Source organism: Apteryx mantelli, chromosome 26, assembly GCF_036417845.1.
Source record: "Apteryx mantelli isolate bAptMan1 chromosome 26, bAptMan1.hap1, whole genome shotgun sequence".
Taxonomy (NCBI): domain Eukaryota; kingdom Metazoa; phylum Chordata; class Aves; order Apterygiformes; family Apterygidae; genus Apteryx; species Apteryx mantelli.
This window is the reverse complement of record NC_090003.1, coordinates 5,373,831-5,398,222: the sequence shown is the minus strand read 5'-3', so window position 1 is coordinate 5,398,222 and position 24,392 is coordinate 5,373,831. Positions and strand designations below refer to the sequence as shown.

At 38.8% G+C, this 24,392-nt stretch overlaps 1 protein-coding gene across 2 annotated transcripts in view; it reads left to right on the top strand.

The window, feature by feature from the left end:
- The window catches only part of RERE (arginine-glutamic acid dipeptide repeats), a 174,220-nt gene that overhangs the window by 17,111 nt on the left and 132,717 nt on the right, over positions 1-24,392 (top strand). For both annotated transcript variants that reach the window (XM_067310840.1, XM_067310839.1), the window contains exon 2: positions 1,530-1,600. In XM_067310840.1, the coding sequence (XP_067166941.1) occupies positions 1,530-1,600 (71 nt within the window). The remainder of the gene's footprint in view (positions 1-1,529; positions 1,601-24,392) is intronic.

Below are 24,392 nucleotides of genomic sequence, written 5' to 3'. Positions count from 1 at the left end.
TCAACCTGATTTGTAACCTCCTAAAGACCAGAATCTTTTCGAGTCTAGATTGGAGTCGTGGATCAGTAAGACTGAGGAATACTTTGCCTTTGAATTCCTTCCATTGAACATGTAATTTAACTATCCTGTTTAGCAGACTTAATTTGAGACAAGTATGTTGAGATTATTTTCTAGCTTACTGAGGAAAACAGATACTGTTCTGCTGTCAGGATTTCACGGTAAGAAAAGTACTAGTTCAATGGATAGTGAGGATGCTGGAGGTTTTGCATTTGGTTTACTGTATCTGAGGCACAGCATAGTAGCTTCCAGGTCTTCCTCCTGGACTAGTTGTTTTGAGAAACCTTGACTGAAGTGTGAGGGTGCACTGCTGACACAGCACAAAATAATGGCCTGCTTGCAAATTTGTGGAGATGTTCTGAAAACAGAATTTAGGAAGTGTGTGTATATATAAATATACACTATATATATATATTTTTTTTCTCCCCCCCAGAAAGACATTTTATCAGTATAAATGATGGTGATGCATTCTTCCTAATTCTTATGCTCCACAAAGAACATGAAGTGTTCTTGCCTTTTTCTGAACAACATTCAGGTTTTAGAAGACATCAAGTAGAACATTAATAGTATTTTGCAATGCATAGGGTTTTATAAGACTTTTCTCTAGAAATACAGGTATGCTAATGGAGAATCATTCATGGAATAGCTGAAGTTTTTTGTCTTCCGTTTTCTCAATAGCAGTTATCTATGTGACTATAAAAAAAGGAGACCACAATAACTGTCCATTAAATATTTGCTTGGCTTTGGGAGCAGCATCTCTGCCTTCTAGCAAGTTGTGTGTGCATTTTTTGGTTTCTAAGGTCATTATCATTAATCAGAAACTTCTTTCCCATTCATGCTATAATTTTATTTTGAGGCACCGCTTTTCTTGCAATTATTGCCAAGACTGTTCTTAATATGACACACCTTATTTTACAGCAACCGTGTAGAGTCCAGTTGTCAAAACCAAACAGAAGTAATTACACATCCTCTGTCATGTCAAATGTAATTTGAGAAAGCGCAGTTCTTCCCTGGAGTAAATCTAATTTAGTTTACTGCATTCCATCTCTGATTGGTTACCTTGGTTTTCTTTACAATTAGAAGAGAAAATATGTTAGTGTTGCGTTCTTAATAGCAAGTTAACCACGAGAGATTTGATTAGTTTCCTGACTTTGGTCTGGTTCATAGGTTGTGACCTGGTCATTTTATTAACTAAACTGAGAAGAGTCTTGTATGAGTTCCTTTGTTTTTCTAACAAAATGTCTGTTCAAATCAAAGTTGATTTTTATGCAGCCAATTCACTTATTTATCATCATAAAGCATCTAGTTTCTATTTTTAGATCATACTTGGAATAAATTACATGTTATGCAAATGAACATGGTGGCTCTTTCTAAGCTTAGGCTGTTTTTTTTTAATTCACGTGTTTTTTTTATGTTCTTACTTTGCAGTACAGAAGTTAATTTCCATTATTTTAAAATCTTGTTTTTTAAAGATTGCGTATATATTGAAAGTCGCCGGCCGAATACCCCATATTTCATCTGCAGCATTCAAGACTTCAAACTGGTAAGGACAATTTTCACATCTCCCCCTTCTCCTTTTCCCCACCCTATTCTCCACTGAGGTGGTAGTATTTCTTAGTCAGTGTCTCCTCCCGTAGCTTCTTCTGAGTAAACCTTTAACTTTTGTAGCGGTAGCTGTTTTGCTGTTAAGACAGTGATCTGTCCTAGTACAGATTGAGTTTGTTGATTAACTGGGCTGTACAGTTCAAATTGCTGTTGTTGTCTTTGTAAGGTTTTGTAATCCACACGAATATTAACTTTGAGTGTTTTAGGGGAAATTGTGGCCCAGTAAGTTAACAGTTTTTCCTCAGAAGCTAAGTTTGGCAGTGCCTTTACCTCTAGTACGGGATAAGCTTTACATGGTGCAGTTGTGAAAATAAAGTACACTGTGACAGCCTAACACTGCTATATCTCAGCTTATTGATGGACTGACAGCTGATGATGCAAAGAGACTAGACCCATGTGACAAATGTCTATGGATGAAAAAAAGAGCATTTGAGAATGCTTTAGCGCTTCTCCTAAAAATAAGAGTTCAGGGATCTGCCTCAGAACAGAGGAGCTGGAATTGTGGTTTGCCTTCTCTTATCCCAATTCTTACACTTAAACGTGTTCCTTCCCAGCCTGCCACGGCTATGCGCAGAACCCCTTGCGTTGTGCGCAGTGCAGAGCAGGAAGCCGCTGCCTCTAGGACCCAAGCGACACCTGTGCTTGTTTGGGACTTGGCAATGCTTTGGGTAGCGTAAGCAGGATATTTGAAAAAAGTAACTCTGTTACTACAGATCTTCCTGCTGTTGTTGTTTTACTGAAAGGTCTGTCACTTATTATTAATATATAGTCTGTTGATGTAGGTCACCCACAGTCTGTTGCTATCAAAATACATCTTTCTTTTCCTAGCTTTCTTGCTCAAATCTTCCTTTTCCCTCCTTAAAATTTTTTGTGAGACTGCAGTGAAGGAGGAGAGCATGCTTCTTTATGATGTCAGTGTTAACTTTCTTCAAGTTACGTTCATGCTAGTGCTCATTCTCTATCTGTGGTATTCATACTTCTGCAGGTAATTTTTCTTAGATGTCTTTAGATTCTCAGAAATCTTGGTAGCTCTCTGCTTCTTGAGCAACTTCTTGTTGTGTCCATACTTGCTGCCTTTTAGTGATTTCTAACTTGAATAATAATGATACACTGTGGGAAAGAATTTTTCTTCATTTTTAATGGAGTTGCTGGATTTTTAGCTAACAAGTTCTAATGGTGCATTAAGCCTCATTTGTACTTTGCACATTAGCAGGTGCTTTTGTATTTGAATAGAATCTCTCATGAAATGCTGAATTACAATGTGATAGTTGCCATTCTGGGCAGAAGCTCCTGCTGAGTTACATTAATTGCTCAGGGTATTAACAGCAATAAAAACTGAAGCTTCTGTTGTAGGTATTAGTCTAGTACAACACATTAAAGCTGTCTGCAAAACTATGTGGGAAGTGTAGTGCAGTGTGTTTTGATACCTTTTTTTTGAGTTTTAGATGGTTTCTTTTTTCTCATGTTTTCCATGCACAAAGGAGATGACAGCAGCGTTGTTGGCAATTTTATGCTTTAAAAAAAAAAAAAAGAGAGAGAGAGAATAATATCATTGCTTTCTACTTACTTTTGCCTGCTCTGAGTTCTTTAATTTTCCTGCTATTATTTCTGGTGTCATATGTATGTGGAACTTCTTTTTATTTTAAATAAGAAAGAGATAAAACTTAAAAAAAAAAAAATCCCTGCTGCTGATTATGCTAGGAAATATTAATCTTCAGTGTGTTTGTCCCTGATTTTACCATTAGGGGAATGGGGGAAAGGAAAGAGGTATGGTGGAAAGGACACTTGAATCTCTATTCTCTTAGTGGCAGATACCAACAAGAAAAGAGTCTTGGTTTGCCTTCATCTAAATTTGTCAAGTGAAGCAGGGAAGAAAAGTCAACAGCTTTGAAATGTCACCTACTAATTAAGTACGTTATTATCATGGTTTTCATAAACTAAAAGTTTTTGGCTGTACATATCAGTCTTATTCTGTACTTCCTATTCCTCTAGGTGCAGTTCGGGCATAGGACCTTTTTTATTATTTTAATGCTCAAAACAAGGGCTGTAAGCTTGCATTAAAAAAAAAAAGAGGAGGTGGGAGTTAAAATGTCAAAGTAAATGGTGTCTCTGATGCACCTGTGCTCTCTTGAAGGGTAAAATGTACTAAGAGTCATTCTTGGGAAGAGGCTAGAGTACCATTCCTTTCATTCCTAAAGTAAATTGAGGTTTATTTCTTTTTTCCAGTAAGGTCTTAATCATCACTGGACATTATAAGTTTGTTACTTATAATGAAATGGAGGCAGTATCTACTGTTAGCTAATAGGCTATAACTAGCATGAAGTATTTAGGAAAAAGTGAAGTGCTCTGTTTTAACATACATCAGTGACTTGCAGGAAGAGCTTTGGGAAGCAGTAACTTGAAGTGCGGTGTGTGTATCTGGTGTGTTGCAGGGTGGGTGTTTTTGGTGTTTTTTGTTTTTGCTTCTTGTTACTTTAGATTGGCTTGATAAAAGGTAAGAGCCTTCTCTTGTGTTGTTGATGATTCATCCCAAAAGAATTGCCTACAGGAGTAAATCTTGTTTAAAAATAAAATCCAATCCTACCAATGTCAAATGGACATCCTGATCTCTTGTCAAGACCTGTTCCCTTTTGCAGTACAGGCGGCAGCACTTTCCTCTGTATTTTCAGGAGATTAGGGAAAAGAAAAGACTCTGTGCTTTGTCTTCACGTTTCAGAAAATGAGTGGCTTTCTGTTGGATGTTCAGGTAGGCTGCTGGACTGATTCACAGGGATGTGTTGGTAGGGCTAGCTATCTTGAATAATCTGCCATTTGTTTGGATCTGCCAGCGAGGAGGCATTCCAGAAGTTCTCAGGGAAGCAGTTTATTTGGTATCGATAGCTATGGATCTGAGAGCCGGGGATTGCCCTGCCACCTGCCCTTCCTAGGGGCACTACATCTGCGTGTGCGTTCTCATTAAGTGGCTCTCAGTTGAACACCAGGCATTATCTGGCCAAGGAGACTGCTCTTCACGAGGAGGTGGTTGTGATAATGTGAACTTACACGTGGCACGGGGTTGGGTAACCTTTTTTTCCCCTTGCCCGTTACATGCAACAAAGCCTGCCCACGGGGATGCTCTGTGAGAGTGTGTGAGGGAGAAACCCAGTACAACTGTTCCTTAAACCCAGTGAAACGGATAAAAGCAAACATTTCCATCTGCGCACAGAGGAGCCTAAAGTGGGCGTTCTGCACCCAGCTCTTGGTCTGTCTGGTTGTGCAAACTGCCTCCTCAGAAGGCAGTAGCAGCAGCTTAGTGGGCTGCGCACAAAAAAGCCTGCAGTGATGGCTAGGAGATAATTTTATCCCAAGAATAGTGCCCTCCTCACCCTCAGTATCTCGATGTCATCGCTATTGTTGTGTCATGTATTTAAGACACTTACAATATGAATGTTTATTACGCAGTGCATCATTCAAAAATCAAAAATAGTAAAGCCATGGGTGTTGAAAATACGGTTTTGTGTATGCAGACTTAACTAGTGAAATGAGATTACCAAGCATTAGTGCTTTGAAGAAAAGAAACAGAACGTAATGCAGAACTGAATAATTTTTCATTTCCCTCCCAAACAATAGAATACTGGTTTGAAAGTGTAGCTAGTCACAGAACAGAACGGTGTATTTACAAGTATATTGAATATAAAGTACTGATTAGTTTCCTGAAACAAAGGCAGTTCCAAACTAATTTGTAAGTGAAAAGGGGAAAAAAGCCATGTCCAAACTGAAAGAGAAAGCAAAACTATCAACCAAGAAGTCTATATGCTTTTTTCTGCAGTAATAGGCGGAAGTGAAGTGAGAAGTTAACTAAACAAAAACAATGCTCAAAGGGCCGTTGCTGACAGCCAAAAGAAACAAATAGCTGCTGGTATTATTAACAAGATATCTCTGACCATGGCACAAGTTAATGTATACAAAGAAAATAAATTTTGCAAAGCTGCCCTCCAATTCTGTCATCCATACCTTTTTCTAGTATGAATTTCCAGTGTTTGATAAGTGAGTCCAAATTTCCTTCTTAAGGTTTCTCTTTTTCCTCTTAAAAAAAAAAAAAGAGAGAGAGAGAGAGAACCCAACCAGCAAATGGATTTTAGCAGCATGCTTCTGATTTATCATGTTTTGATTTAATTTTGTGTCACATTTAAAATGCTAATGGGCTACACTTTGAATCTGAGCATGAGAGAGAAACTTGCATTGCTTTTAAAACAGAAAAATGGTGCATTTGCCATATAAAAGAAAACATTATTAGTTGTGATGCAGTTGCCCTTTGTGCCTGTATGTTTACTTGATTGAAGCATCTTGATTGTGATGCTTTCTCCTTGAAGCCTGATTTGAATGGAGTATACAGCTTGATTGCCCCAGGGCCTTGTAACAATTTATAGTCTGGATGGAAAGGCAGAAGTGCATAAAAAGACAGTTGTGAAATGCCGCTTGTGCCCTGTAATAGAAAATCTGTGTATGATGACCTTGGCTATAGGGGCCTATGGGATCATTTTACTGTGATCCAAAGGGTTATAAAATGCAAAGTATTGCGTCTTACCTGGACTAAAGAGGAAAAATGAAAATAAATCGTTTTTTCTGAATTATGCAGTGTAAGCTTCCTCTCCCTTACCTTCTTTCTACATATGGTCTTGCATTTTAGCAAACACTTTAAAATTAAGATCTGTTATTCTGTGCACTTTTATAGGAGATAATGCTTTTGAATGCAAATATCTGGGTGAGGTTTTTGTAGCCACAAGCGCTTATGTATTTAAAAGCTTCATTCTGTTTGTAGATGAATTGATGTTCTGTTCCTGAACCGCAGCTGAATTAATTTGTGGCTAATTTTTCCTGGCCAGTTATGAGGCAGCTTGACCTTTCCATTTTGGTGTGGAAAAAATGCTGATTAATATAGATTCTGGCTTCCGCAGATTCATCTCCTCCTTTATATCCAAGAAAAGGCTGAAAGATTTTCTTTCTACTCAAAACCTTTGCTAGAGCCACTGTCCCATGACTGCACAATCCTACCTTCAGCATGGATAAGTTTGCTATTAAGACTGAGCAGACTTGCTGATAAAAGAGATAGACGGATAAGACATTTGAAGGAATGTTAGATTATTTAAAATAAAAAATTTAGACTGCAAATGAGATTGGCTGTTACCTCTGATGTGAAGCAGCTTGAAATGCTGCTGCTGCTGTGATTACAGTGGGGCACGTGTGGGGCAGGAGATTAATATTAAAATGTGGGTATGGGGGGTTTTGAAGGAAGGAGCAAGGAATGATGAAGAATCAGAGGTGACAGTTTAAGGATTGCATGGCAGGAGCTGCACAGTGATTAAATTCACTGATGCTGTCATTGAGCTGTAAGGCTGAAGATAACATTCTCTCCCTGTGCTGAAAACAAGAATCAATACAAACTCCTTGACAGGGACTAAATTATTAAATAGAGCCTTTCTTACAATGTTTCATTATCTGGGATTTACCTCAGCTGGTGATTTGTCAGCAGTGCAGGGAGATTTGCTGGGCATTTTGTATTAAAATCATTCCAGATGCATATGAATCCATTTTGATAATTCCTTTCCTTTTTACAGTCTTCTCTATAGATTTGTGATTAACTTCTGTCCAGATGGCACTTCAAATTTTCACATGAATATTAAGATGTGGTACACGGGTAGGCTTAGGTCTTATCACACACACATAAGTGCGCACATGTGTGCATACACATATATATGAAAAAAATTCTTTCTGTAGTAACAGGTTGCTCTTATAAAGTGCTGAATTGATTCGTTTGCCTTCCATGTGTTAAATTATCAAGATATTTGGAATGTCTTTCAGATGAGAATTTGGAATTGGAGAAGAATATGGTTGCTCTGTGGATGTGTAACTAGTGGTTAATGTGGGTGTTGGAGTTTGACTGAACTTAATAGAAAAATATTGCAATATGCTTTTTATTTTGTTGTATGTCATATGAAGACAGGTGCAGAAACCAATTTTCAAGTGGATAAACCAGCATATCTTGCGCTCCCAGAGCGCAGAGGGTTATGTGAACATGTTGTATTCAGACCTGGTTGATGTTGGCAGATATCTGTAATTTCGTCAGTGGGATTATTTTGTCAAGTAAAGAGTGTTTAGGATTTCTGTGGGGTTTTTTTGGTTTTCTTTTTCCGAGTAGCTTTAATAGTGTAAGACACTAATGGAACTAAATTAATTTATACAGAGCTAAGATGTCATGTGTCATAATCACACCATCATCTTTTGGAAGGGAAGAGAGCATTCATATTTGGGGGTTTAAAACAGATGGTAGCATTGTTAAGAACGAGGATTAAACAGCTGGGAGTTAGGAGTATATGTACATAATTTTAGGGCTCAACTCCAGTTCTTCCTCCATTCCCCTCCATATGGCCTAGATTTTTACAATTCAAATCCAGACCTTAAAACTTGTGGGTTATATCTGGAGGGGGAAAAAAAAAAAAAAGGAACCCCCCCCCCCCCACCAGAATCTACACTTTTTTTTTCCCATGTGATCGCCCTCTTTGTTGTTTTTATTTGCTGAGGATTTTGCACCCCTGGGCATTCGGAAGGCCAGCGATGGGTATTTTCATTGCTGGCCTCTTGCCGCGTGATAAATGAAAGCCCTTCTGGAGGCTCTTGCGGATTCACCCCAACAAAAGATCTGCGAGCTCTTTATCTGGCTGCTGCGAGTCGCTGCTGAAACCCCTCCTGCAAGAGAAGAGCCATTTGCACATCCTGCGCTGCTGCCGGTGGCGAGCTGCCGCTCCTGCGCGCGGCTTGCGTACGCCCCAAAAGGGATGACATGGCGGATGGCGCCTGGAGGCTGCCTCTGATGATCGTTCTCGGCTTTTCTTCGATTGGCAAATTGTTCCTATTCGCTGTAAAGCTGTTCTGAGAGCTAACTTCTGTATAAAACAGAAAAGGGAATTCTGAAAATTACAGGAACTAACATAAGATTGAATGTGAAATCCCATGTTCATTTTGCAAAATTGCTATTGTGTTTTTTTACCTAATTAAAAAAAAAAAAGAAAGGAAGCACAATCAAAATAAATTCCATTAAAACACCCAAATGCTGTCTGGCTGAGAGCCAAAGACAAGAACAGATACTGGGCAAAGAGGATAAAATAAAAAGATATTCCTCATGGTGGTAGAATATAATTAGGGTTGCTTTTGTCACACTGTGTTATCAAGAGGCAGATATGTACCTATTAATTTGTATATAAGAACACCTTTAGTTGCAGTGACTTGATTATAGAAACAAGAACTACTGAATTTATTTACAGCCTTCTGTGCACTTGTCTTGCCCATATTCTCAGTTGTTAGCCCCTTTCTCATGACAGTGTAGCCTTCAGCACCTTTTCCTTTCTTTTGCACTGTCTTGCTTCTTCCTAGTTACCCGAAGTAAACCTAGCTACTTCCTACACCTGGCATTAATGTAATTGGCTGCCAAATAACTCTGTAGTTGTCATCTTGAAAAAGCGAAGAAAAAAAAGAATGTGTTATTTCTAGATTAAAAAAAAAAAAGAAAGATATTAAATGGTACATTTGCTGCTTTACATGTAGCAAGAGCAATTGGAGTTGGAACAAATATAGCCATATCCTCTAGTGTTGAATAGTGAGGGCATCTGTCATGTTTAATAATGCTTCTGACCTTTAGGATTATTGAAGTTGAAATTTTCTCTCTGGTCATTTGGGGGTACTTGAGCACTTTGTGCTTTCTTGTGTCTGTGCTAGGTCTCCAAAGATGCATTGTTATGCTTCATAAGTCAGTGAAGATAATTCATTAGAGAAATTTGTTTTCCCACTTTCAAAATGGTTTTCTTTAAGGAAAGTAAAATGTCATTGCGATCACTAAATTTCAGTGTGCTTGGTCACCTTTGCTGGGAAAGGGTAATCTCGCTGGCTGGCTTCATCCTGCTCTTCAAGGTAGAGTGATAACTTATCTTGTGGAAAATGCTCAGCATAGCATGTGGGAGGTGTAGGACATAATAAACGTCCCACCACCAGCTACGCAAAGTGAGATCGCTGCAGTTCATGACTGCACTGGGGTGTTATGTTTCAGTTCCGTGTTATCATAGCTGTGAAACTGTCCTGACAGCTGTGGGGTGGGTATGGCTAAGGGCAGCTTCGATGTGCACATACGTCTTGCTAACCTTAGAAGTCCTATCTGTATGCTTAAAAATAAAACAGAGTAGGAGGAGAATAATGCGGAATACGTGAAGTTGGAGAGTATTGCCGAATATGTGAAGTAGACGTTTTTGATTTTTCCAGCCGCTTTGGAGAAAGTGTGATTGAATGAGTGGAACATCACTGAGACTGACCAAAGTTTTTGTCCTGAGTGCTTTAGGATTTCAGTTGACTCTAATGGTGAGTGGTGGGAGGTGGTAAGTGCCTGTGGTGTCAGCAGCCTTGGGCAGAGAAATCTCACCTGAATCCATGTAGAGATGTATTTGTAATCAGGAATTTATCTTCTTCCTCCCCTACCCCATGTTAAGTTGGCTGGACTCTTTCTGTTTTCCCTACCATTTTCTTAAGACTTCAGGACTTGGGGACACTTAAGGTTATCTGCACACACATGCATTCATCTCCAGTTGTGGGTAAATTCTCTTGCAAACATTACTTGCCTTACCATTAAGGTAAGAGGGGCAAAAATGCTAGTGTGCGTGGAGGGAAAATTGTATGGATGCTCTTTGAATACCTGGGGTGCGATCTGTGTTTGAGTGGCCAGGGAGGCAACTGATCTCCCCTTTTAATACAGCATGCAGACGGATGGAGCCACTGAGGAAAATGCTCCAAGTAAGCTTCACCTCATGATTGTCTAATAGAGTTTCAAGTTTTTTGCAAATGGTGTTTTTTTGTTTTTTTGTTTTTTTTCCTATGCAAAAGGCAGACATGAGGTTTGTGTGCTACCTAGGGCTTCTTTAGAGAGCCTGAATGGGACTTAGGGGCTGGCTAGTTGGGTCTCTGCATGAGCCTGAAATCCACAGGTTTGTAGTAAATGAGATAACTGACTTTTTTCTGTACTCAGGACTTGGAGCAACTAAAAAGTAGGGATGTGATGGATGTACATTTTTGACTCTGTAGTCACTGAACACTGATCCATGGAGAATTTGAACTTGTAATTTTGATTAAAGTGATTGATTTTAAATCACCCTGCATGCATTTTGGGTCATTAGAGGGTATTTAAAAGGAAAATAACTCTTTAATTTAATTAATGTGTAAGTGTCCTCCTCTGCTTTTTAGGGAGAGCTGCTCTGTTTCTTTTTTTAAAAAAGTTTATTCCTTTGTGTCTTGTTTCTTTACACATTTCAGGCCTAAAAATATTAAAAAAATGTTTTTCAGCAGCTGAAATTTTAATGGCAAGTTATGATGAGAGAGGACTTGATTCTGAACTCTCGCAGACTGGGGAATGGAGCTCTGGACTGGGACTCTTCACGTGGGTTTTATTCCTGTATTTGATCTCCTGTGAGTTTTTTGAGATGGGTCTTGACCAATATTTGACTTCACTTTTTTTTAATCAAGTGATGAGATATTAACCACAATAATGCCTGCACAGCGTTCTATGGATAAAGAATGCTCTCTAAAAGGTGGTTGTCTGTTGCCAGGTATCATAAGGTAAAAAATTGGTTGAAATATGAGCTGTATAAAATGATCTATTGACTTGAGCAGTAATGTGATAAAGAATCACAGGAGAGAATACCTGTTCTCCCCCTTTCATAATAATGAAGAGAAGTTGCAAAGAGGTTGAGTGAAGGTGAAGTAGAGTTGGGTGTTTTGATTAAAGTGTTGGGAGGAAATATCTTGCAAAGCTGTCTTTCCCATCAAATTTATGCATGAGCTCAGCACTCTTCCATGCTCCCGTTGTGATTTCCAGTGGAGGGAGAGAAGTTTTGATTATGTTTCTGAATTCTTGGGCTTCTGCCCTTGATTCTCAGGTCAGATGGCACTTGAATAACTTGATTCTAAGAGTACAGCAGACCAGTTTTCTATTTGAAGAGTGTGTTCTCTAGTCCTGTCTTTGAGATAGTGGCACCAATGACTTTCTGTTGTTCAAGAGAACAGGAGAAATGCCACCTTCCTGCACATGACCTACTGGCAAATTGCGGGGGGAAGAGGGGGAATAAATGAAGTACAGTTAAGGGCATGCCGATTGCTGACGGGGAGGAGGTGGCCAAAACCAACAACCCTCATGCTGTTGGCATGGTGGCTGCTTTTGGAAAGGTTATCTCCTGTTGCCACAAAGGTGTTGGGTCAGAAGATGAGCCCTTTCTCTATTGAGCTCTCCCTGTTGCCATCATACCCTTCTTTGCTTGCCATCAAACCCAGGTGGCTGTCATCCCGCCGGTATAAGACAGTGTTAGGAACTAATCTGAAATGTGTCAGACTCATATAATGTCAGTCTTCACATGGACATGGTATAACTCTTTTTTGGAAAGGTGGCATTTTTAACAAGACTTTACTAAACTATATGTCAAACTGCAGCAAATACCAAGTTGCTTTCCTCTCAGGAGCAGTGCTAACTTCACTTGCTGGAAATAAAGTTGATTGCCTCAAGACAAGATTTCTGACAAAACTTAATGGTAAGGCAAGAAAATTATTCTCATGCCCTTCTCAGTATGAGATGCCTCCTATGATTAACCTATTTGACAATTTATAATTGTTTGGACCAGTGATTTCCAGGTATGCTGTACATTTTATGAACAATAAAAGGAGTAATCTTTTCATTGTGAATTTGTGGTGTGTCAGGTACTTACCATATTAAAGCTTCATTGGTTAAAAGGAATAGTGCTTTATAAGCATCCTAGGAAGTTTTTTTTAACCTTTGTGTCAAAACCTAGTTATAGGTGATAAAATTGGAAGGGATCATCTTCTCTTTCCAAATGCACGCTGATACTCAAATACGTCTTTTTACTAATTTGTTGCTTGCAGGTAAAGTGGGGATAACATAATTGTATAGATGTATCTCTCTTTTGGTTATCAGTATGCTTTTTATGATTTTCATAACCTTCTTTGCCATTGCCCAGATAAGTTTTGTTCTTCAGGTCAATAAACATATTGGGAATATTAGAAGGGTGAAGAGAGGTAAAAGAGGTCCCCTAAATTCAACCTGGTGTCATGGAGCTCTTTGGAAGTTCTTGTCATTTTAACACAAAAGATGGCAGTTGTGGTTAATATCTCATAATCTCAGGATGTATATGGGCTCTTTGCTGGCACAAGGGTTGGAATCAGCCTAATGACCGGTGCAGCAGGCTCTGACCCAGGGCATTGTGAAGTAAGATTTGACCAGCTGTAAAAAAAGACTGTTCTATTTACAAATCCCTTTCCTCTTATATCAAACACATCACTAGGGCTGTTGAACTTTTGGGTCTTGGTCTTCCGGATTTCATAGCTAGCTATTTGTACTGTGCTGAACGCTCTCTTTCGCAGTTATGATTTCCATGAAGTGGACTCATTACTAGTCACAGTCAGTGTGAGGGTTTTGGCAGGTCAAATAATGAATTTAATTCCGTATGACACTGAATTTTAAAGGTGTTGTTGCTGGCCCTGTCTCATACTGATGAGATGGGGGGAGGTAATGATTCATCCCTTCTGCTGTGGTTTGGTATCAGAGAATTCCAGTTGATGTCTGATTCAGAGACTTTTTTCAAATAGTCTAATAATACCTGACTGCCCTCACGCTTTTATGCTCCATTTCCTTATTTTGGTAGGAAAGCTAATGTGAGTGCTACACACTGAGCTACAGTGAGTGAACATCCTAGGAATCTTTATCCCATGTTTATGGCTTAGAATGCAATATGCACCTTCACAAAATGTGTAAGAGTATACAAGGAAATCCTACAATGCAACTTTGTCTATACAGCAGTGCTTTCATGTTTGCACAAGGTTCTTGGTTAGAGTAAGGCCACCTGGCAGTTTTACCAGGCTATTTACAGGTAACCGTGCAGCAGGAACAGCGATAAAGGTGGCATTTGTATGTTTGTCATATATACAAAAAGGCAGTAGACAGAACGGTTAAGATGGGATTTAAACATAACCTTGGAGAAAGGGAAGGAGACTGAACATCAATACTAGGATTATCACTTTAGAGAAGAGAATTGCAGCTGTTTGCACCCTACTGGCTGCAAACATGGCTGGAATGTTTCATTTATAGAAAGAATCGCATGATTAAGATAAAAGAATAAACATAATTCACCACTGTGAAATAAAAAAACATAATTTATGCTCTGTATCTACTGTAGTTATGATTAGTGACTGAGGGCTGTTGAACTTCCTCTTTATGGATCACCAAAATGCTGTGACAATTTTCAAGGGAATTACTCTCTTTGAGTTTAAAGAGACAGAAATGGGCATGCTAACAAGGGCCAGCTTCAGTATGTGCTTTCATATTCTTCATGTTTAAAAAAACCAATTAGGTGCTTTAGCTGCTTTGATATGTCTGAACCTCAGGACCTAGCGAGACAGAAAGAAGGTGCATAATATATAGTATCAGACAACGCGTGCAATGCATATCAAGAAATCTATGCAGAAAGTTAGTCCTCTGGATGCTTTTCAGTGTCTGTCGCTGACAAGATTGAGAAAAATGTTTCCCCCCCAAAGAAGCTATTATTTCAAGGTGTTTGTTTTCTGTCCTGATGTGTTGTAGTGTTTTACATATTTGTATTAAAATTGCTCATAAATCCAGGAATTCTTGCTCCCTATATTGCGATCACAGTCGAAGGACGTTGGTATGGCCAGTGTAGGCTGTGATTGAGTGTTTCTCTGTGTAAGTTGTGAGGACATTTTTGATAAGTATATACTGATTTCAGATGCTGTTTGTATGTGCTCTTCTGGGCCCTCAGAACATTCTTCTAGTCTTTTTGAGTTTTGAAGCAGTTTGGGCCTCTAAGCTAAACACTTCACCCTCTGAAGTGCAAAATTCCATGAACTGTGGTAAAATATCATCATAAATCTTTCATCTGAAAACTGCAGCTGTCATGACTCTGCAGTCCTCCAGTGTAACCTGCTACTTGGTGTAATCCTGCCTCCTGCCTCATCTTCACTTGTGATTAGGCTGGGCATGTCCTTTGGATGTACTCCCTCCTCACACGTTGCCTGGTTTTGATGCTGAAGCGGGTGGCTAATACAGTAGCTTTGGTTGGTGTTTAATGTCTGCATTTTGATGCCTAATGCAGAAAGGTGATTAAACCAAGGGTGCTATTAGCAAAAACATTAGGCCAGGAAAGCAGGAAGCTGAGAGCATGTTTGGAGCATGCCTGCATCTGGAAAACATTAACTGCATAGTAAATATTTAAATTGGGATAATATTAAATTATATTTAAGATTTATGTAATTGTTTATATAGTACACTGTATTATTGTACTCATTTGCAATCACTTGTCCTATAATTTGTGTACACTAGCTTTCATTAATTTGAATGCTGGAAAACAGCTTGTCATAGTGTAGTTTGTGTCAGTGCATATATATTATTTAAATTTTCTAAGGTAATGACTACTCAGGTGGCTCCATCTGTTTACGGTCAGGCTCCCTGTGAACTAGCACTCTTATTTCCCTCCTCCTCCCAGTAACATAGGCAGACCCATCCAGCCTGGCAGCGTTCTTGCAAGTCTCACAGCATTGGGGCCCACGGTCTGTGTCCTGGGATGGCAGAAGTCGCAGCAGAGATGGTGTGGCCAAAACTGAAGACAGCTGCACAAGCTTCTCAAAATTAAATATATGCTCCTTCAATATCGATTTAAGTGGGCTTCTCCCTTTAATGCAGGCATCAAAAGGGGGGCGAGAGGGAAGCATCTACTCATATTTAGATAGTCTCTAACCTTTTTTTTTCTTCCTTTTTTTCAAATTTGTCTCCTGTTAAGTATTATCAAGCACTAAGTTGATGGCTTTCAAGACAATTTTTTTCAAGTCATGCTGAGAAAATCGTATCTGGTAAAGGAAAACTGTGATCTAAATAACAAGCTATCTCTAACACAGTCAAATAAGGTTTTACACGTTTTCTTAATAAAAGTTTTAGTAACACTTGGTTAGGGTTTTTTTATGTGAATTGTTTCTATTTTGTAAGGTACTCTGCCTGTTCCTGCAATTATAGGCAATGGTTGCACACAGAATTCTTAATCAGGTGTCCTGTTGTTTTCAATAAGTCTTTAAAAATTGGCTCTGATGAGAAGCTTAGTATAACCCCTCATGTGCAGAACGATGGGAAAGATATAAACTTAGAGCAGCAATACATGCTGGTTTCTGAATCAAGAGCACTTGCATTGGGGAAAGATGGGTTCCATCCAATGCATCCAATAATGAAGTAAATTAATTTGAATTCTGTGGGGGAACTGAATAGTTTATAGAACTACTAGTTGGTCTGAAAGCATTTTACTTCTGGGTGTCTCTGACTGAAATCACACCTTTATTGTTTTAAATGGAAGCTCTTGGTATCTTATTTATTAAAGTCATGGCTTTGTAAAGATTATATTGCCCAAGACAGATAATTAGCCTTAGTCTCATGTATCAGCTTGGCTGTCTGTGTTCACTTTAATATTAATTTGAATGAGGATGGCCCAGATACGTACTATGTGTTTAAAAAAAGTATATATCTTTGTTCAGATGATTCCTTTTCTTGTGGATATTCTTAGTTGTCTGTATGCTCACACATGGCTTTTAGCACTTGAGAAAAGGTTTTTTCCTTTTTCTGTTTCTCCCAACTTTTCCTTTGAGCATTTTCCTTTTATAGCAAGTAAACACGTCCATTTTGCTCTCCAGTGTAGTTATTTCTGATTTTAGCATTTTCAGTATCTAGCTATTTCCAGATGAATGGAGGCCATCTTTCCAATCTACTGGTTTAGATTAGATTGCAGCCTGTGGACCTGGTTTGGGGTATGTTTATTTAGTACTGATTTACATATAAATACAAGGAAAAATATAAAGTTGTGTGCTGCTAATGCCAGCTACTGATATGGCAACAGATAGCAACAACCTGCATTAGAAATTCCCTGCGTAGTAAGAGAGTCATGTCGTCTTAAACCAGAAAATTGTTTAAGGCTGTTTTTCCATTTTCTTGAATATTTGCTCTGGTTTGCTTCACAATAATTACTGATGTTTCTAATTAAGGCCAAATCATGACCGTGCTTATCAGCCAATCTCTGAACACCCTAATTCATGAAACACAAGTGTGGAAAATTGAGGTTTTTCTGGCTTAAAATACTAGCTTTTTCTACAATACAGTATATGCTATGTGCAGCTTTTTAGAGGATGTAAACACTTAAGTAACTGACCGTTTATTTCATTAGCAGATGTTTACATCCTCTAGGAAGCTGCACAAGGAAGCATTTACTTTGCAGGCATTTATTTTCTAAATACTTTGTTTTCTCATTGTAAAAGCACTTGGTTTTGTGGTGAAATAGCCAAGTTGCAGGATTTTGCTGATCAGTAGTCTTTGCTTTTTCTTCTCTTTTCTAATTTTAAAACCTAGCTTGCTACAAAAGCAGACCAGTTTGTGGAATCGTTTTAATTTTTCCTCTGCCGTAAAATTCCCCTGGCTACTAGGTGATATTTTAACAACCATATATGACTGTTCGAACTCTGCACTGGGTTTGCAGAGTAAACTGGGGATTGTTTTATCCTTTCAGCTCTTGCTATCTCTTTGTTAAAAGGCAAACCCCTTAGTGAGCGTTTCAAGAAAATGTGGCCCCTTGATATTTAAAAGGTGAGAGATCTATTTAAACTGTATATGCTGGCTTCAAACAGTCCCACTGCTGTGTGCCGCTTGTTTTAATGGTAGTGATAGAAACTGTGGCTCAGCAATTAGATTTGAGCTGTATACTAAAAATGACATTTAATGGCAAATGTCAGGTGTAGTCTGAATGGTATCTTCATTTCAGTATTGCTTTTCTTTAGGTTAATACTTAAAAAAACCTTAATGGAATTTAATTACCAGAGCATATATTCAATGATAAGTTAAATGCATTTGTAATACCATTAGTTGTTAGGTAACTGTTTGCTTATTGTGCTTGACACAGAGTGTATTTGATTTACAATGCGTATCGTGTGCAGTGCAGCGATAGAAATGCTAATAAGCCACTGTGTTAAGGAGGGTCGCTATCAATACTGTGTCAGCAGCTTGCTGCCAAATTTCTTTTGGTGAGAAAGACATAATCTGTAATCAAAGTGGAGTTTGTGGAAGCGGCAAACGTGAACAGAAATACTGTGATCAAAAATAGTGCTTACTGCTTTCTGTAGTAGTGATTTTAATTACAGTCTATTAATGAATCCTCACCCCCATTTTTTTTGTATGCAGCTTTCATGATATTTGTAGAAATAATAATTGAGATGTGGCAGCATCTCACTGCTGCTTCATCTGTGTTTTTGTGCAACAAAGTTGAATTATGTACCATATCTTATATGTACATATAGAAAAGTGACAGCTTGGTATGTTGTGAAGATTTGTCAGCATGAGTCTGATATAATGTCTTGTGGGTATCACATCGAGAAGTGGCTTGCAAAAAACGAAAACAGTAAGCCTGGATGGACCCAGCTGATTGTCCACAGGTGCTGAGTGCGTCTGGTCTCTGCTCCCCTCTGCGAGGGGTTTCAGAGGCGATGGACAGTGGCCTGATCTTGGACCTTCACGGAAGCGGCACAGACTAACCAGGTTGATTTGCACAGGTTTCATGTCATATATTTGAAATATATATGCACTTAAATGGTTGGGATCTGCTGGTGTAGACAGCTGCTTATTTTCTCCAAGAAAGGAGCAGTCTAAGGGACAGCTGTTTGTGCTAAAGATGCTTTCCTGAGAGGGGAGGGGGGGGAAAGAGGGTGGACACTGTTTTCTAGCCCTGTCAGCTATAATTAAACAGGCTTGTTCGTGGATAGTTGTACACTGTAATAGTGTGGTTACTTTGTTTTTGCTCAGCTCATCTGACGCTGTGAACCACAGATGGGATTCAAAGAACATAAAAGGGAAACAGAGCAGAAAGATACCACAAAGGGATTAAATGAGATAGTAAGCAATGACCCATAACCTTCATGAAAGACCTTATGATAGTTTTATTTTAAGCAAGTCAGTTTTTAAGTATAACTGCTTTTTTTCCATAAGATGAAATCCTTCTGTCACTTAGAGTTGCACTGGAGTTTTAAGAGTGTTGCTATATTTACTCATTTATACAAAAATGGGTGACTCACTAGATCTGGGCATACTAAACAGCTTTGTTTCTAATAAAGCTGGAAAGTTTATAGAAGAAATACTGTAATGTGTTTTAAATACAGAAATCTTGTCTGGTTATTACCTGAAATGAGTAGTGTTCGTTTCTACCTGAGTTGGGCTCTTTTCAGTTCTGTTTTGTGGATTATTCAACTGTGGAAAATCTGTGACTGTGTGTGTGTGTGTGTATATATATAGATATATATCACTGGTGTTTGGCATATTGAGGGATGTTAAGCTTGCTTTATGGTCCTCTATGTCTGCGTCACCACCAGATAAAAGTAGGGAAAGTGGGATTAATTTTGAGTGTCGTAGGTGAGGAAGAAATTGTCTCAGGAATTTTGGTAGAAGGCTGTATAGAGTAGTTTCTCATTTGGTCCCAGTTGTATCCCTTTTTTCATCTAGTTACAAACACAGGAGATGGTTGTTGATTGCTGAAAAGATAGATAACTAAGAGCTTACTCTAAGATGTACTTTCTTAGTGCATCTTCAGGCTAAACATTTTTTTAGTTAACCATAGAACTTAATTGCACTTTTTCTGTGAGCTCTATAGCTATATATAACCAACTGAAGGCCTTAATAACCAGCTAGGTTTTGAAATAGGGGAAAGGAAAAGGGCATAGCATAGAATTAAATACTTGAAACACTTCTGCAGTTCTGCAGTTGCTTTCTAGCATTTTTTCAAGGCTGGAAAAAAAAAAGGCTTAGTTTTTATTTGGTTCATGGTAAGTCTCTTATTAAAAGCTATTGTTACATTTGGGCTTAGCTCCTGGGGAGGAATGACTATTTGCCTAATGAATTTTGTTGGTATTTTGATTTATTCCTTGTGTTGCCTTTCCTTGTATACAGTCCCCAATCCACCAGCATGCACAGACTGAAATCCTGTTGCTGGCACTCGGCAAAATCGATGCCAGCCACAGTGCGTTGAGGGGAACGGCTGACACACGCCCCTTTGGCAGTTCATTTGGAAGCAAATAATTGGAGGACGTTATTTTGTTTTTCAAAACAATAGCAGAAGAGAGGAATGAAGGTGCGAAGGAGTATGTGCTCCAAGTAGTATCTGCTTCTAGCTGGCAATAACTAGCTCTGAGGATGAACTTCTTGTCAGTATGTTGGAGGGGATTAACTTATCTCCAAAACGCCATTTTAGGAGTGCAAAACTCTCTTCCTTTGTGATACCATTTCCGTGGAATGGTATTTGGCTACCTTGCAAGGTGTTAGCGTGTAACACCCTCCATTTAAAGATCCAAATGGGTTTATAACCTCTAAGTTTGCAAGCACTTCTCTGCTTGGTGGCTGAGTAGTTGAGGTGTCTGCAGAAGATGATGAACGAATCCAGCGTTCTCATTTTGCTGGCAAAGTCTGGTGCAGCTGGGTCTAGATTCTGGATGATACTGATTGTCTTTGTTTGAACTAATAGTGTATCAGCTCTTGAGTGACAGGAGCTGGCCATGGCTTTTTTGACATTTTTGGCCCAGTGTATTTCGGGCACTAAAGCATTTCAAGATTTTTTTGGGACATCTGGAAAGCAGAAATTGAGGGAAGATTTATGATGGCACTAAATAAAACTAAGAGCTGATAGGTAACTTTTATTCCATATTAGTTCCATATTAGTTTCATAAAAGTTTACTTTTGGGGGGGTAGGCCAGGTTGTAGGCCAGGAATGCATTCAGTTTCTTTAAGATAACTCAGAAATCCCTGAGTTTTGCCTTAGAAGTTAATCTGATTGGAGTACAGTGAAATTCAGTGCTAACGTACATTCTTCTGGGACAAACTTTACCGTTGAATTCACTAAGGGAGTGCTCTAGGCTCTGAAAGCTAATACAGCCATTTAGTGCTATTTGTTGCATTATTTCTGATGCGTCTTTCCCTGGTTCTCGTCACCAGAATTATTCTTCGTCCATCATATGCGCTACAGAGCCAGTCTTCAGGCAATGGCATTATAGCAAGTCTAGTACAGTTCTTCTCGTGATCTGAAAAATGTAGTGTTTTAAGACAGTCTAGCAGCTGTAAGCTGAATCACCCAGACTAGAAGACAACATTCAGCAGCTAATATAAATTAACATGCTGATAAGTAACGTAGTGCCTAGCATGCCAAAAAGGCTTGAGCCTTGGTAGCTGGATCCTTATGTTCTGGCTATGTGTCTCTCCCCATATTGCACGAAACATAGCTGTGTAGATTGTAGTGAATCCTATTTTAAGATTAAGACTAAAATCTTTGGTTTTACAAAGAAAGGCCCACACTTACAATTGTTTTAAGATTTGAGCAAACTGCTGACTTTTATGCGTAGCTATGTGTATATAGGAAGGTAGGTTGAGATTTACAGATACATTTATGGGACTTGCGTGCTTTTCTCCTCTCCTTGTATAGGAAGTAACTGTTTACAGACAACCTGTCCATATTGTGTAACATTTTTGCCTTTGTTTGTAAACGGTTTTGCCATAAACTTTGTAGAAACTGGAGTAGGGATAAAGAACAACGTAAATGTTCTCATCAAAGCAGACTTGCTGCGAGGGCTGCATTTCTTGCATGGTCTTTGGGCCAGGCCCACCCCTGAAAGCACAGGAGTGCTTATGTGCGTATGCATCTGTGAGTGTAAAAGTTGGAAATTCAGGAGAAGAAAAGGAGAGTGTGATATATTTGTTTTGCATCTGAGAGTTATTTGTGCACAAGACTGAATTAATTTCCAGCATATTGAAGTGGTTTTGTGACTTCCAAAAGCAGTTTCATCTGTTAAACTTGTGGAGAAGGGGGGCATAAGAGGAATTTTTCCTGTAAACAGTCACAAAATGTCAAGAGCAAGACATTGTGGAAAAAAAAATCCTATATTGTTTTGTCAATAAATTATTCTTTCTCCTGCACAGAGCACAGAAATAGGGCTTTACCCTGGAAGCAGCAATATTTGATACCCCAAGCAGCTTATTCCCTGCTCAGCTCACACTTCACTGAATACACTGATCGATTATCCGTGGCTTAACCAAGCCTTCTCATTTCCTGCCTTCCATTACTGCGCTCAATCAAGCCGGCGGTTCTTTGTGGCCTGCCTTGTGCTCTGAGATAAGCCATCAAGGCATGTTTCTATTAGAAAAGCTCTTGTAGATGGAATAGTCATTAGATAACGCTAACAGGTTTAAAGGTTGCAGTCTTTGTGTTGGCACAGGGTGAGAGGACGGGAGCCAAAAGGACTGCCTTCTTGGGCTGTTGTATTTGAGGGGCAGGGAGGATTAAACAGCCTATTGCTACATTTAATGGTCTTATTTAACATTTTTATTGCTCGCTGAATATTGATAGCTCTCACTTTTGACAATACTATTGTGTCTGTGAGAATTAATTTAGATATCTGTTAGTATGCATAAACAAGCCACAAAAATAGCATACTTTATTTGTAGTAATAACCTCTGTATTTTTGAGCTGGATTTTCTTGGCTTACAAACAGCTGTTCTTATTATTCAGTCAGAAAACAGCTTACAAAAAGGTATCCTGAGAACTGGGAAGAAGAAAGATCCTTGCCATATCTATTAGGTCCTGATTGCTTCACTGTTCCCCTCTACACACCTTTTTTCAGGTCGTCTAGTAAGACTGTTCTTGATTCCCCCCTGCCTTTGAAAATTAATAAATGTTAAAATGGATCCTTCCACAGCAGGAGGAAAGATATGGGTCACAATTCAGCATGGGGCAGGGGGGTCAGGCAGTGGAGCAAGTAAAATCTACCCCCCTTTTAATAGAGGCAGGTTAATTCTGTCCTTTGGAGCATAATTAGAACTGGTTGAAACAAAGAGTAATTCTTTTTTCAGGGACAAACCGCCCCAAAGGAGTGGGCTAATTTGTAGTTGTTAATAACAAAATATAATGTCCATTTGAAAACTGGCTTTGTGGGGCCAGAACTTCTGTGTTGCAATGTATAAGGCGTTTATTTTGAACAGTGGAAAGACTGTTTAAATATTTAACATACTATTAAAATAACACAAAGAAATCCGTTAGCCTAGAATTAATCACCTGACTTTATTTTCCGAGAGAAAAATTTCATTGTTGAAAACATATTTGCAAGTAAAAGACTTCCTTTTCCTTTTTGTGTTTTTCTTTGAAATAGCTACTGCTCGCTGACTTCAGTGTGCCCATCTGTCATCTCCAGCATTTGTTATATTGCTTCCAAAGCTAGTTGTGATTTAACATGCTATCTAAATAGGGCAAGTAATGAAGGATACTGCTTAAACCCCTCTGAGAGAATCTGCAGGACATCTGTGACTGTTTGCACAATTTAGTTATAACCCTGGGAAGAGACTGTTAGATCTCTTAAGATGCAAATTGTAATGTGCAGTAACTTCTTTATTTTCAAGGCTGTGTAAGAGGGCCTGCAACACTTCCCCCTCCACCCTTCTTTTTCTTCTTTCGAGGGCTCCTATTTTGATGGAAGTTGAGGTGTTTGTGAACTGGAATGCTTTAATACATTTACAGATTTTATCTAATTCTTGTTGGATGTCTAAAACTGATTCTTGGTTTAAAAAGAAAAACACCACCACCCCCAAACAAGTGCTTTTAGGGTATTGCAGCAGTAGACAGTATTTTCTTTAAAGAGGAGAACGGAGTTTAGTAGCACAGGGAATCTTTTTGAGCCAACAGAAAGACACTTCAAAGCACTTGCCATTTCTGTGATTTCTGAAAGTCTGCATTTGACATGTGGCAATTTGCAGTTTTCAGATGGAAAGGTGTAAAAAATGTAACACTTCATTAACTAGGGGACACTTGCTCTTTTGTGTGCATGTGGGTGTGTGTTTTTTTTTTTTTTTATCGTGGTGTCTTGACACCTCGGAGTATAGTCTACTCTGTAAATGACGTACACATATTTAGAAAGTTGGCTGACAAAATAGCATGTCTAGGAATTTCTGTGCAAAGGAGGATGAAAATGTGAAGAACAAAATTCTGGCAGACACTGTATTTTTTAGGAAGATTGAAATTTCAGGTTAAAAACAACCCAAAGTAATGCCTATTGGAGAACAGGTGCAGAAAATACTTTTCAAGATGAAGCTTTTAAATTAATTGGACAAAAAGCAGCAATTATAGTAACAAGAGGTTTTTGAAAGGAGCTGTGATTGTGTTTGAAAAAGAACCAACAACAACTGATATCAGCAGAGCACAAATTGCACCATATTAGTATGGCAGCATATTTTCAGTTGCATCAGTTGTCTAGAGACTCGTATGTAGCTGGTTGCTTGCACACCTCGGCTGTAAATGGCAGCATTTTCGTTGCTGCGTTCCTTACGTACAGAGGAACGAAGCTGTGCCAATGTATGTGCATTGTATGACTGAAATGATGAAAAGCAGCAAGTCAGCATTGTGGAGCATTTGCTGCCTTCCACTTTGAAAGAAGATGTATGATTAGTCTGACTGATAGTTCATAAGATGCATATGTTTGATTTAGCCATGTCCATCTTTTCCTGTTTTTAGAGTTCATTTAAAATGCCTATTGCAAAAGTTTATTTTTAGAAATTAAAAGCATAGGAAGTTGGTATATACTGTGGC